Source organism: Thamnophis elegans, chromosome 15 (genome assembly GCF_009769535.1).
Source record: "Thamnophis elegans isolate rThaEle1 chromosome 15, rThaEle1.pri, whole genome shotgun sequence".
NCBI lineage: Eukaryota > Metazoa > Chordata > Lepidosauria > Squamata > Colubridae > Thamnophis > Thamnophis elegans.
Genome location: NC_045555.1, coordinates 38,203,457 through 38,216,223, shown reverse-complemented (window position 1 = coordinate 38,216,223; position 12,767 = coordinate 38,203,457). Strand labels below are relative to the sequence as shown.

The following is a 12,767-nucleotide window of genomic DNA, read 5'->3' as shown; positions in this document are numbered from 1 at the left end:
TTACTGATTTTTCCCCACAGGTATTGAGGTTTTGAACACAGAAACAACAGGGACTAGGAATTTTTTTTTATTTTGTTCGATTTCTTAAACAAAGAAGCACAATGCTCTCTACTGCAAACTGTTCTTTCCTTTGTTCTTCTTTTAAAATGCTGGCAACAACAGCAACAATATCTACACAACCTTTGTGATGGGATGAGGTTATGACACAAACATCATATTACCACCATGGCAACCTTGAACATCATTATGATGGCAATATAACCATATAATAAGGTAAGATGCTTTCACCGCCACCTGACCTTTTTACAAGGTAGAAGACGACAATAAACAACACTGGAGAGATCTCACAACTATACAAGTAATCGTAATAAACATTGGGGAAGGTCAGAAAATGTTCCCTGTCCGAGAGACCCAATTCTTTGCTAAGTTCATTTATTCATTCTGAAGGAGGTAGGAGAACTTAGCTTTTGAATAACTAACTGAACATGCAGGCATGTCCCACGTGGCCTGGTTTTTAAAGTTTACATATTCACAGGGCCAAATGTCTACAATAAATAATAAAACATGCTTACAAGAGCAGGCATGTTTCTGTCATCAAAAGCACGCCAGCCTTTCAAATTTAGTGGAGGAAGCTGTTCTACATACTACACATAAATTACAGTTGTGTTTCTTAAACTGTCTGCCTCAATTCAATGTGCCTTTTATTGAATAGCAGAGGACAGAAAACAGTGAAAACTATCTGATTTCTGACCTTATGAAATCCACCAGAATAGTGCAATGCCATCTACTGCAAGCACAGGTTGGTTGTTCAGTGAAATCTACCATAACCTTCAAACAAAACAAATGCAACATTGAACGTATTTTTTTAAACTCTTAAGGATGAAAAAAAATATGCCTGATTGTCCCAATGACAGAATTGGACATGAGCACAGCATTAATAATTCCTGGTTTCCCATATATAACTTACTCGCATTGCTATGTAAGAATCAAGGAGTGTTTTCACATGATTATTATGCTCATGAAAATTATTTCTCAACAAACAAATCAGCACAAAACTGACATCATGACTGACTATATCAATACCAGATCTACCATATCAATAAATTAATAAATGTTCCATTTAACTTATTTTTTAATAAGCAGTTATCATTCCTACTTTTTCAGATTGAAAAATATTAATTTCAGACTAAAATGTTCCAGCTAGGATGAGGAAGACTTCAATATTCTGTTAAAATAAATTAGACAAAACTATCACTCATCTATAGCATTATAAAAACCCTTTTTTTTTGGCCTGAATTCTGGCAAAAGTTTTTTTTTACCTTTGGCATCTATATATCAAATATCAAAACTATTGTCTACGATAAGTAAAAATAGAGTTCTGTAATGGCAAAAAAGTGAACACAGCCAAGAATGTTCACAGCAATTTTTCTAATGAAATACAGTTCTACCCACTCAGTGGACATTAATTTTGTTATAATATTGAATATTGAATTATCATGTCACTTTGAAATTCAGGGTTTAAAAATTTTACACCAAAATATTAATTTTTCAGTTTACTTTTTTATATTTGAAATAAGTGGAAAGCTTTCTGGAACAATGATAAGGGCATTGATTTTTGTAAAATTGAAATAATACACACAGTTGCATACACAAATTACAGTGATATAAGTTTCAGTTTATTGCCAGTTTTTAAATCATTAAAGGTTCTGCTTTTTTGTTTTTTAAAGTATCAGATTCCTGAAAAAGTTTGAAAATCTCTGGCCTGTAAATTCTCTGGCCCATTCAAAGCCTTACAAATTTACAACTATAACTCTTGTTGAAAATTCACTGCTGCATACAGGTAGTTGTTGATTTAACAGCCACAACTGAGCCCCAAATTTCTGTTATTAAGCAGGACAGTTGTTAAGTGAGTTTTGCCCCATTACACGACCTTTTCTTGCCACAAGTGTCAAGTGAATCACTGCGGTTGTTGAGTTAGTAACCCAGTTGTTAAGTGAATTGGCCTTCCCCATTGATAGTAGCCTCACAACATGTTTCATTCGAAGAGTGTCACAAAAAAATAAAGCAGAAGTCACTTCCACAAAGTATACTGAAGTTACTCTGGCACAAAGTGATTATATTTGTTTTGAGTAAACCCCTTAAAGTGGGAAGAATAAAGAATTAATAAACCATTGTTACGTACAACATGTACTCTTTACTTTCACAACTTTAAGGCACCGCAAGATAGTAGGAAACTGTGGACTGCAGCAGCCAAAAGCACTCTTAATATCCATCTTAAAAACAGAACATAAGAGGAGGGGATTTTTACCAACTTAAATATGAACCCATCTTTACTACATACTTAGATGCAAGCCAACCACAAGAGTTACCAAACAACCTGTGACAAGATTCTGGAATCACATCCCAATGGCTATCAACATGCAAAGGTATCAGGGCTTTATTCCAACCCATTCATTGTATCTTATGGCTTATGGCTTTCTGTTGTTGACTATATTGATGGGTTCACACAACACTGTGCTCAAACAGCCTACAGCAGCTGCCCCAGGGTGGGTTCGCAGAGAGCAGCCGAGCTGAAACCGCTTGGCTGGCATTCAAGGTGGCTTGTGAATCCTGACACATCGACGCGCTGTCATCGTTTTTGGAGCCTTCAGACGTGACAAGCCAAAACGGCCTGGCGAGGGGGTGGGGTGGGGTGAAGAAAGGCAAAAATCGCTGCCGGTCAAGCGACCCGCATCTTCGCTTAAGCCAGTGTTTCTCAACCTTGGCAACTTGAAGATGTCCGGACTTCAACTCCCAGAATTCCCCAGCCAGGGCAGTGTTTCTCAACCTTGGCAATTTGAAGATGTCTGGACTTCAACTCCCAGAATTCCCCAGCCAGGGCAGTGTTTCTCAACCGTGGCAACTTGAAGATGTCCGGACTTCAACTCCCAGAATTCCCCAGCCAGCATTCGCTGGCTGGGGCATTCTGGGAGTTGAAGTCCGGACATCTTCAAGTTGCCAAGGTTGAGAAACCCTGGCTTAAGAGACGCAGAAAACGGGGAAAACCCACCGCACGTCTGAACACCGTTCACCCCCATTTAAAAAAAAAAAACCCAGCGGGATCCACCCCGAGTCGTTTCTCGGGAAGGATCCCCCCTCCCTTCCCCCCCCCCCCGAAGTTGGGACTGAAGGCGAAGAAGACGACCCCGAGCTTGTCGATCAGAAAGGTCGACGGTTCGAATCCCTAGTGCAGGTCCCTTGCGTGAGCAGGGGGTTGGGCTAGATGACCTCCCAGGTCCCTTCCAACTCTGCGCCTGTGACTAAAAAAAAAAGAAGAATCCGCGCTTTCCCTCTGCGCTCCTCGCAGGGGCGACCGCTTCGCATCCAACGATCGGTTCTCGCCCAGCAGCAGCCGCGCCCACCTGGAGCTCCCGGACCAAGAGGATGATGAGGATGATGATTATTATTTTTATTTTTATAAGCCAAAAGATGCAGCAGCGGAGAGGAGGCGGGGAAAGACCTCCAAGGGCTGCAGCAAAAGCAAAGCAGCCACAGCGGCGGCGCTTCCTTCCCATTCCGCAGCCTGCGGGTCGCCTCTTTTTAACACCCCCCCCACCGGCAACCAGTCCTTCGTTCTCCTCCAGCCGGCCGCCTTCCTTCTTCCACCACGCCGGGACCGGGGAAAGAGGGTCGTCCTTGCCCCCGGGCGGGCGGTCCCTCCGCTGGCGGGGCGGACCCTGAGCCAGGGACTGGGCAGGGCTCCCCGCCCTAAGGAGGGAAGGCGAAGAAGAGGCTCCGACGGGCGGCACCGGGAAGTCCGGCGTCCAAGGGCTTCCCCGACGGCTCCCCCGCCCGCTCCCAGCCCTTGAAGGGCAACCAGTCCCGCAAAGCCCCTCGCCTGTTCTGGCCTCCGCCCCGGGCAACTCACCGTCCGGTGCCTCTGGTGGTGCTGCTGCTGCTGACGGCGCCGCTCCAGCCCCAAGAAGCAGCCGGCGGCGGCCAACGCCGGTCCTCCTCCGCTTCCTCCGCCGCCTCCGCCGCCGCCGGGAGTCCTGGAGAGGACGAGCAGGAGCGATCTGCCCGCGGTGGCCGCCATCGCTCCACTGGAAGCCGCCGCTCTCCGGCAGGCAGCGCTGCGGGATTGCTCGAAAGGGGTGGGGGGGGGGTTGGAGGAGGAGGAGGAGGAGGGGAGGGGGGAGTTTGGGGGGGTGGGTGGGGAGGAGGGCGGGGACAAAAAAAAAAGGATCCCCGCGCGCGGCAGCCAATCGGGCGGCCCTCCGTCGCTGAGGGCGCGGGGCGCCGCCTGTCAATCTCAGCCCGGGGCCCCGCCCCCTGCTGCCTCCGCCCTCGCCCGCCCGCCAAGCTGCAGCGGTTGCAGGGGAGGCGGGAAAACGCCGCGGGTGGGAAGGGGGGGGGGAAGAGAGAGCGCGAGAGGAGGTTTCCTCAGAGAAGGGAGTGACGCGGGGAAGGCGGGAGGGGCGGCGTGGGAGACGCGCGAGGCTCCCACGCGGGCGGGATGAGGGGAGGGGGGGGGCTGTGGAAGGTGAGGCGTGCGAGGATGAGGCACCTCGGGCTTCACCCCGATTAAACTCGCTCCAAAAAAAAGCCCCGTTGACCTGGAAGCCTCGCCACTTGAATTCACTCGGAACAGAGCGGGAAGGGACCTTGGAGGTCTTCTAGTCCAGCCCTCTACTCGAGCAGGAGAACCTGCACTATTTCAGATGAGTGGCTGCCAAATCTTACAGAATAAGAGAGTTGGAAGGGACCTTGGAGGTCTTCTAGTCCAGCCCTCTACTCGAGCGGGAGTACCTGCTCTATTTCAGATAAGTGGCTGCCAAATCTTACAGAATACAGAATAAGAGAGTTGGAAGGGACCTTGGAGGTCTTCTAGTCCAGCCCTCTACTCGAGCAGGAGAACCTGCACTATTTCAGATAAGTGGCTGCCAAATCTTACAGAATACAGAATAAGAGAGTTGGAAGGGACCTTGGAGGTCTTCTAGTCCAGCCCTCTCCTCGAGCAGGAGAACCTGCACTATTTCAGATAAGTGGCTGCCAAATCTTACAGAAGAAGAGAGTTGGAAGGGACCTTGGAGGTCTTCTAGTCCAGCCCTCTACTTGAGCGGGAGTACCTGCTCTATTTCAGATAAGTGGCTGCCAAATCTTACAGAATACAGAATAAGAGAGTTGGAAGGGACCTTGGAGGTCTTCTAGTCCAGCCCTCGACTCGAGCGGGAGGACCTGCACTATTTCAGATAAGTGGCTGCCAAATCTTACAGAAAAAGAGAGTTGGAAGGGACCTTGGAGGTCTTCTAGTCCAGCCCTCTCCTCGAGCAGGAGAACCTGTACTATTTCAGATAAGTGGCTGCCAAATCTTACAGAAAAAGAGAGTTGGAAGGGACCTTGGAGGTCTTCTAGTCCAGCCCTCTCCTCGAGCAGGAGAACCTGTACTATTTCAGATAAGTGGCTGCCAAATCTTACAGAAAAAGAGAGTTGGAAGGGACCTTGGAGGTCTTCTAGTCCAGCCCTCTCCTCGAGCAGGAGAACCTGTACTATTTCAGATAAGTGGCTGCCAAATCTTACAGAATAAGAGAGTTGGAAGGGACTTTGGAGGTCTTCTAGTCCAGCCCTCTACTCGAGCGGGAGTACCTGCTCTATTTCAGATAAGTGGCTGCCAAATCTTACAGAATACAGAATAAGAGAGTTGGAAGGGACCTTGGAGGTCTTCTAGTCCAGCCCTCGACTCGAGCGGGAGGACCTGCACTATTTCAGATAAGTGGCTGCCAAATCTTACAGAAAAAGAGAGTTGGAAGGGACCTTGGAGGTTTTCTAGTCCAGCCCTCTCCTCGAGCAGGAGAACCTGTACTATTTCAGATAAGTGGCTGCCAAATCTTACAGAAAAAGAGAGTTGGAAGGGACTTTGGAGGTCTTCTAGTCCAGCCCTCTACTCGAGCGGGAGTACCTGATCTATTTCAGATAAGTGGCTGCCAAATCTTACAGAATACAGAATAAGAGAGTTGGAAGGGACCTTGGAGGTCTTCTAGTCCAGCCCTCGACTCGAGCGGGAGGACCTGCACTATTTCAGATAAGTGGCTCCCAAATCTTACAGAAGAAGAGAGTTGGAAGGGACCTTGGAGGTCTTCTAGTCCAGCCCTCTCCTCGAGCAGGGGAACCTGAACTATTTCAGATAAGTGGCTGGCAGATCTTACAGAATAAGAGAGCTGGAAGGGACCTTGGAGGTCTTCTAGTCCAGCCCTCTCCTCGAGCAGGGGAACCTGCACTATTTCAGATGAGTGGCTGCCAAATCTTACAGAATAAGAGAGTTGGAAGGGACCTTGGAGGTCTTCTAGTCCAACCCCCTGCTCTACCAGGAGACCCTAGACCATTCCGGACAAATGGCTGTCCAATCTCTTCTTTAAAACCTCCATTGATGGAGCCACCACAACTTCCAGAGACAACTTGTCCTACTGATGAATTGTTCATACCCGAGAGCTGGAGAGGAGGTGCCCGAGTTGCATGCATAAATGTGGTAGTCCTGCTCCAAAGGCCTGGGACCATTTTGGCTCCTTGGGTTGTTTTCTTAAAAACCTCCAGTGATGAAGCACCTACAACTTCTGAAGGCAAGCCTTTTCCCCCGGTTAATTGTCCTCACTGTTAGAAAGTTTCTCCTTAATTCCAGGTTGCTTCTCTCCTTGATTAGTTACCATCCATTCTTTCTTGTCTTCTGATGCTTTGGAAAATAAGTTTACTCCCTTCCTCTTAGTGGCAGCCTCTCAAATACTGAAATCCTGCTATCATGTCATTCCTAGTCCTTCTTCTTGGATGACGCCCGGTGATCGTGCCCATTGTACAGGTAGTCTTTAACTTACGACCACAATTGAGCCATCTTTTCCATTGCTAAGCAAGACAGTTGTTGAGTGAGGTTTGCCCCATTTTATGCCCTCTCTGGCCACAGTTGTGAAATGAATCCTTTTCCATTGCTAAGCACGACAGTTGTTGAGTGAGTTTTGCCCCATTTTACGCCCTCTCTGGCCACAGTTGTGAAATGAATCCATGCAGGTGTTCCGTGAATCATTCGGTCACTAAATGAATCTGGTTTCCCCCCATTGATTTGGCCTGTTGGAAACCAGCTGGGAAGGTTACAGATGATGGCCGTGGGACAGTGCAGCTGTCATAAGTACATGCCATTTGCCAAGAACTCCGATTTTGATCATGGGAATGCTACAAACAGTCGTAAGTGTGAAAACACTTTTTTCAGTGCTCTTGTAACCAGTCACTAAATGAACGGTTACAAGTTGAACCTGTATTCTTATTCATTTATTCATTACTAATCTTTCATGCAGCTACAGGTATGAAACTAAGCAATGTACAAGCAGCAACATAATTCATTAGTCAACCGATGGAATCCATGTGTCAGAAAGAAGAGATGTCATCAGCAGTGATAATATTAAAATCATGAAACCGTGATATATCATCCAGCAGCAAGATTCAACCCCAACTTGGACGCCACCACCTATTCAGACACCAGTCTCCAAATCGGCACCAAAAAACACCCCCATGTTTTTAAAAACTTCCTAAATGTTAAAAAGCGTGGCACGACATAACCGCGAACGTCAAAAGCACGCCGACAACACCGTGGCGCTAAAACCGCGATGTCAACAGCGCGCCGACAGAAGCGCGATTTAACTTAAGGTTAGGGTTAGGGTTAGGTTTAGGGTAGGTTTAGCGTTAGGTTTAGCGTTAGGTTTAGGGTTATGTTACAGCGCGCTTCTGTCGGTGCGCTGTTGTCGCGCGGTTTTTGACGGTGCGGTTTTGTCACCGCGCTTTAGTCACACGCGCTTTAGTCTACTGCGGTTTTGTGGTGGAACCGTTAAAAAGGAGGGTTCCATTTCATATCCCTTCTGGTATTCAGAGAGAGTGTCCCATGATATCATACATTTTAAAAGTACATCCCATAAAGTTAACCGATTAACAGAATTGGAAGGTAGCTTGTAGGTCATCTAGTCCAATCCCCTGCCAAAGCAGGAAACTCTACACTATTTCTGACAATAGCTGTCCAGTCTCTTCTTAAAAGCTGTCAGTGATGAAGCTCCCACAACTTCCCAAGTAAGCTGTTCTATTGGTTGATTGTTCTCAGTGTCAGAAAGTTCCTCCTTACTTCCAGGTTGAATCTCTCCTTGGTCAGTTTCCATCCATTATTCCTTGTCTGGCCTTCAGATGCTTTGGAAAATAGCTTGACCCCTTCCTCTCTGTGGCAGCCCCTCAAATATTGGAACACTGCTCTCATGTCTCCCCAGGTCCTTCTCTTCAGTAGACTAGCCATGCCCTCTTCCTGCAAACGTTGATAAAAGAGTTTCCAGTTGCCCGCCAGATTTAAGGTGAAATTACATCCGTGGTGGCCCCAGACCAATAGCAAGGGATGCTGCACCCTGAAGCTCAGTTCACAACTAAAAAGCCACAAGTTTTGCATTCCTGTTTCAGATGACTTCCTATGGTAAAGCCACTTCAAACCCAGAATCATTTCAGTACAAGGCTATATAAAATGAGGGCCTATGTGAAGTGAAGACAGTTATCAGTTTGTTGCCAAAAATGGTTCCACCACAAATGCGCGAACGACAAAAGTGCGCCTGACTAAACCGCGCTGACAAAACAGCGCCGACGAATGAGCGCTGAAGCGCGCCGACAGAAGCGCGCTGTAACCTAACCCTAAAAATAAACCTAAACCTAAACCTTACCTTAACTTAAATTGCGCTTCTGTCGGCGCGCTGTTGTTGGCGCGCTTTTGACATCGCGGTTTTAGCGCCGTGGTTTTGTTGGCGCGCTTTTGACGTTCGCGCTTTTGTCGGGTCACGGCCAAAAATATTTTGCTGGAAAAGTAGATGTTTCTGTTTCCTTTCCTTACCAAGATGTCTCTTGAAAAGACTTTAGGGGACTAATGATGTCAGATACAGGGTGTCGAACTTGATTTCATTGAGGGCCGCATCAGGGTTGTGTTTGACCTCAGGGGGCCAGGATGGGTGTGGCCAGCTCGACACCGCTGGTATTGGGGGCACTTGTGGTGGCCTGAGCGTTCTGCCAGCTAAAATGGGACTCGGGAGGCCCTCCTGAGTTCCATTTTCATTGGCAAAGACACTGCAGGACAGTCCTTCGCTGTTTCCAGGGAAGCCCCCTGTGGGCCGGATCTGGCTTGCGGGCCTTGAGTTTGACACCCCTGCTATAGGATGTAGCAAGAAGTGGTTGGTCATCATGACTCCTTGTATACAGGTAGTCCTCGACTTACAACTATACATTTAGGAAGCATCCAAAGATACAGCAGCACTGAAAAAAGTCCACACTTACAGCCCTTGGAGCATTCCTCATAGTCACGTGATCAAAATTCAGCCACTTGGCAACCAGCATATATTCAAAATGGTTGCAGTGCCATGGGGGCATGTGATCACCATTTCCAACCTTCCCAGCCAACTCCCGATGAACAAAGGCAGTGGAGGAATGTGTGTGATTAGATCCCACAGATTAGGCCTCCTCCGAATTCCATCCGTCGGCCAATGCCAACTGGCGACTACCCGGAGGAGAGCCTTCTCTGTGGCTGCTCCGACCCACTGGAACGAACTCCCCGTGGAGATTCGAACCCTCACCACCCTCCAGGCCTTCCGCAAAGCCCTTAAAACCTGGCTTTTCCGGCAGGCCTGGGGCTAAAGAGCTTCTGCCCCCCCTTCTCGAATGGTATGGTTGTTGTGTGTTTTAAATTGTGTATTGTTTGTTTGTCTTTTTATCCCCTGTTTGTACCTCCTTTCCCTTGACTGAGTTGTGAGCCGCCCTGAGTCCCCCTCGGGGAAAAGGGCGGCATATAAATGAAATAAATCCTAATCCTAATCCTTGCAAACTGGGGAAGGACTTGCAGTGCATAGTACCAATATGCATACTTATGTACAGGTGATCCTCGACTTAACAACAGTTTGCTTAGTGATTTTGAAATTACAACAGATCTACTTTGGTGGTATTTACAAGATGGATTTCAAGTTCTGATGATCGGGCCCCTCCCACAGTCACATGACCAAAATTTGGGCACTTGGCAACCAAGCCAGATTTATGATAGTTGGCAGCATTCTGTAGTCATGTGACAATATTTTATGAATGTTTTGCTGAAAACTGGCATTTACATCTGGTTTTTCATCAAAACCACGGCCATAGTTCAACATTGGTTTGCTTAGCAGCCCTCCCACAAAAGGTTGTGCAATCAGGTCAGTCGACCCATTTTACAACTATCATGACTTATGACCACGTTCAATTATGGTCATAAGTCTTGTACTACCTGGTGGTGTGGCCCTCCAGCGGCCTCAGAGCTGGCAGTAGATTTGGACAGTGAGGAGGTTGGGGAGGAATATGAGCCAGTCCTGGAGTCTGGAGAAGGCTCTAATGAGGGCTCTGTGTCAGAGGCAGAGAGGGGGGCAGAGTCATATGCCAGTTAACAGCTGCTTTCAGAGTCAGACATCAGTGAGGCAGACAAACAGCTGGAGCCTGTTCCCAGTGAGCGCATGCGCAGAGTTGCCAGACGAAGAGAACAGCTAAAGAACAGGGGTCGACTTGGGAGTAAAGCCACAGGTGGGCGATGAATGGCCCCTCCCAGAGGAAATAAAAGAGGAGCGAAAGGGGAGCGGAGTTTGCAGGAGACAATTACTTCGCTTAATTAGTTCATGACTCTCCAAGACTCCTTGCCAAGTTTTGCAGATATTGACTTGGCAGCTCTCCAAGCCAGAGAAGGTCTGTGACTGTAAATCCTCCCTTGAAAGACTTTGCTGGATGTGAATGAGCAGAATTTACAGGAAATTAATAAAAGGGGATTTTTTTTTTCAGGACTAGGAGTTTGCTTCATGCTCTTGGGAAACCTCGGTCAGAACACTTGGACTGTTTTTAAGTCACATTTTGTCTTTCTAAACTGGATTTCTACCCAGCTCTAATTGGGAACTGCAAAAACATAGGATTGGGAATTACCGCCCAGTGCCACCTTGTAGGGAAGATGGACAGCATATAACTAAACAAATAAATAATCTTTGCAGTCTTGGGTTGCAAGTCTACCTCTATGCTAAGAGGCACTCAAACCCCTTTTGCGGACCTGAATATAAACAAAATCCACATAACACTGCTGTTTCTGAACTCCTTTTCTTGCAAGATCAGCTAGGGCAACTAACGAAAGTGCAAACACTATCACAAATTCAAAATAAATTAATGGAGGTATTTAGACACATCTTGGCTACAGAAGAAAGAAAAGCCCCTTTTATGGCTCCCTAGCTTTTGCACAGATCAGAATAGGCTACTGCATCATTGGGGGGGGTGGGGGTGTTGCATTAGAGAACTTAAAATAGTACATCAGAGGAAAACCAACCCAGAATGAATTGATTGGTCGAGTTGAATAGCTCAAAAGATGTGGTGACAGGAAGAATTTGTGGGCATTTCTGTATAATAAAGCAAATCTGGCTGGGATCTACCATTCTGGCAGTTGCAATGTGCTAAAAGAAGAGATTCATGCACAGCTCGTTACAGGGTTACAAAACCAAAATTATTAAGAGGTGTAAATGGAGCAGGACGAGTGACAAAGAAGGAAAGTCCACTAATTCTCAGAACAACACGGATCTGCAAAGACGGAACAACACTGAAGGTGAAGCTCAAAGAGGAAGTACAATAAAACCACAAGCAGTTAAGGGAAATCTTCTAACGGAACCTGTACTCGGTGAATCTCATGGGAAACAGGTTGACACACTCTTGGACACCTGACTGACAATTCTATTGCAGTGGGGTTAGAATTAGCGAAGAAGCATTTCCCATGGTTCTTGTAGTAGACTGGAAATTGCACAATACTCTTGTGGTCTTCTAGCAACATGTGCTCATTGCCACCTCATGCAGCAATTTTGCATAATTGATACAAGAAGAATGGCAGCCTAGAATTGGCATCCTGCTGAGCGGAAACAGAGGCTGAAGGATGTCAGAGCCCGAAAACTAAGAACACCATGAGTTCTTTTTGAGTAGTTTCCTTTATTGCTCTTTTATCTATAGACAGAATCTTGCCAGATTAAACAACCATATACATAACTATATGTACACTCTGGGAATTGCTAGGGATGAGCCATTGTAACTCTCTTCCTGCTAATTAAACTTTCCAAACTCTTCTGCCTTTTCCTTTGGAAAGCAGCCCTTCCCTCTTGGGAATCCAGACTGCATCCCACCAGTATGGGGAATTAAAAAGCATTCACATATTATGCAAGTCTGTGATGTGTGGCTGTTGCTCATGTCAAAGGGCACACTTTGTGGCTTGTGGACGCTGATGTGCTAGTAGATGGAAAAATTAACTATCTTTCTGTTAAAAGTAGGGCAGTGAGTTGAGTGAGGAAGAACTTGGAGGGATGTGGTGGCTCAGTGGCTAAGATGCTGAGCTTGTCAATTGAAAGGTCGGAGGTTTGGCGGTTCGAATCCCTTATGCCGCGTAACAGGGTGAGCTCCTGTTACTTGTTCCAGCTTCTTCCAACCTAGCAGTTCGAAAGCATGCAAAAAAATGCAAGTAGAAAAATAGGGACCACCTGGAGGAGGAGCCAATGTCGCGACGATATGTTCGTGCGGTCTCGATGCTCTGAGACCGCAGCCAATACTTTTGCCGCTGGGTGGTCCAAACGGACCTAAACCATCCCGAAGAGACAGTGAACAGGAAGAATACATCTTGCTGATCTCGGGGATATCGCAAAATCCCTGAAAGAAGCAAGAGAAGTTCTTCAAACTGGTGACAAAAAATCCAGCCAAAG

At 46.9% G+C, this 12,767-nt stretch overlaps 1 protein-coding gene across 2 annotated transcripts in view; it reads right to left on the bottom strand.

The window, feature by feature from the left end:
* MCU (mitochondrial calcium uniporter) overlaps nucleotides 1-4,145 on the bottom strand; it is a 148,974-nt gene extending 144,829 nt beyond the window's left edge. For both annotated transcript variants that reach the window (XM_032231911.1, XM_032231912.1), the window contains exon 1: nucleotides 3,908-4,145. In XM_032231911.1, the coding sequence (XP_032087802.1) occupies nucleotides 3,908-4,075 (168 nt within the window). In that variant the 5' untranslated portion in view covers nucleotides 4,076-4,145. The remainder of the gene's footprint in view (nucleotides 1-3,907) is intronic.
* Between the last annotated feature and the right edge of the window lie 8,622 nt (nucleotides 4,146-12,767).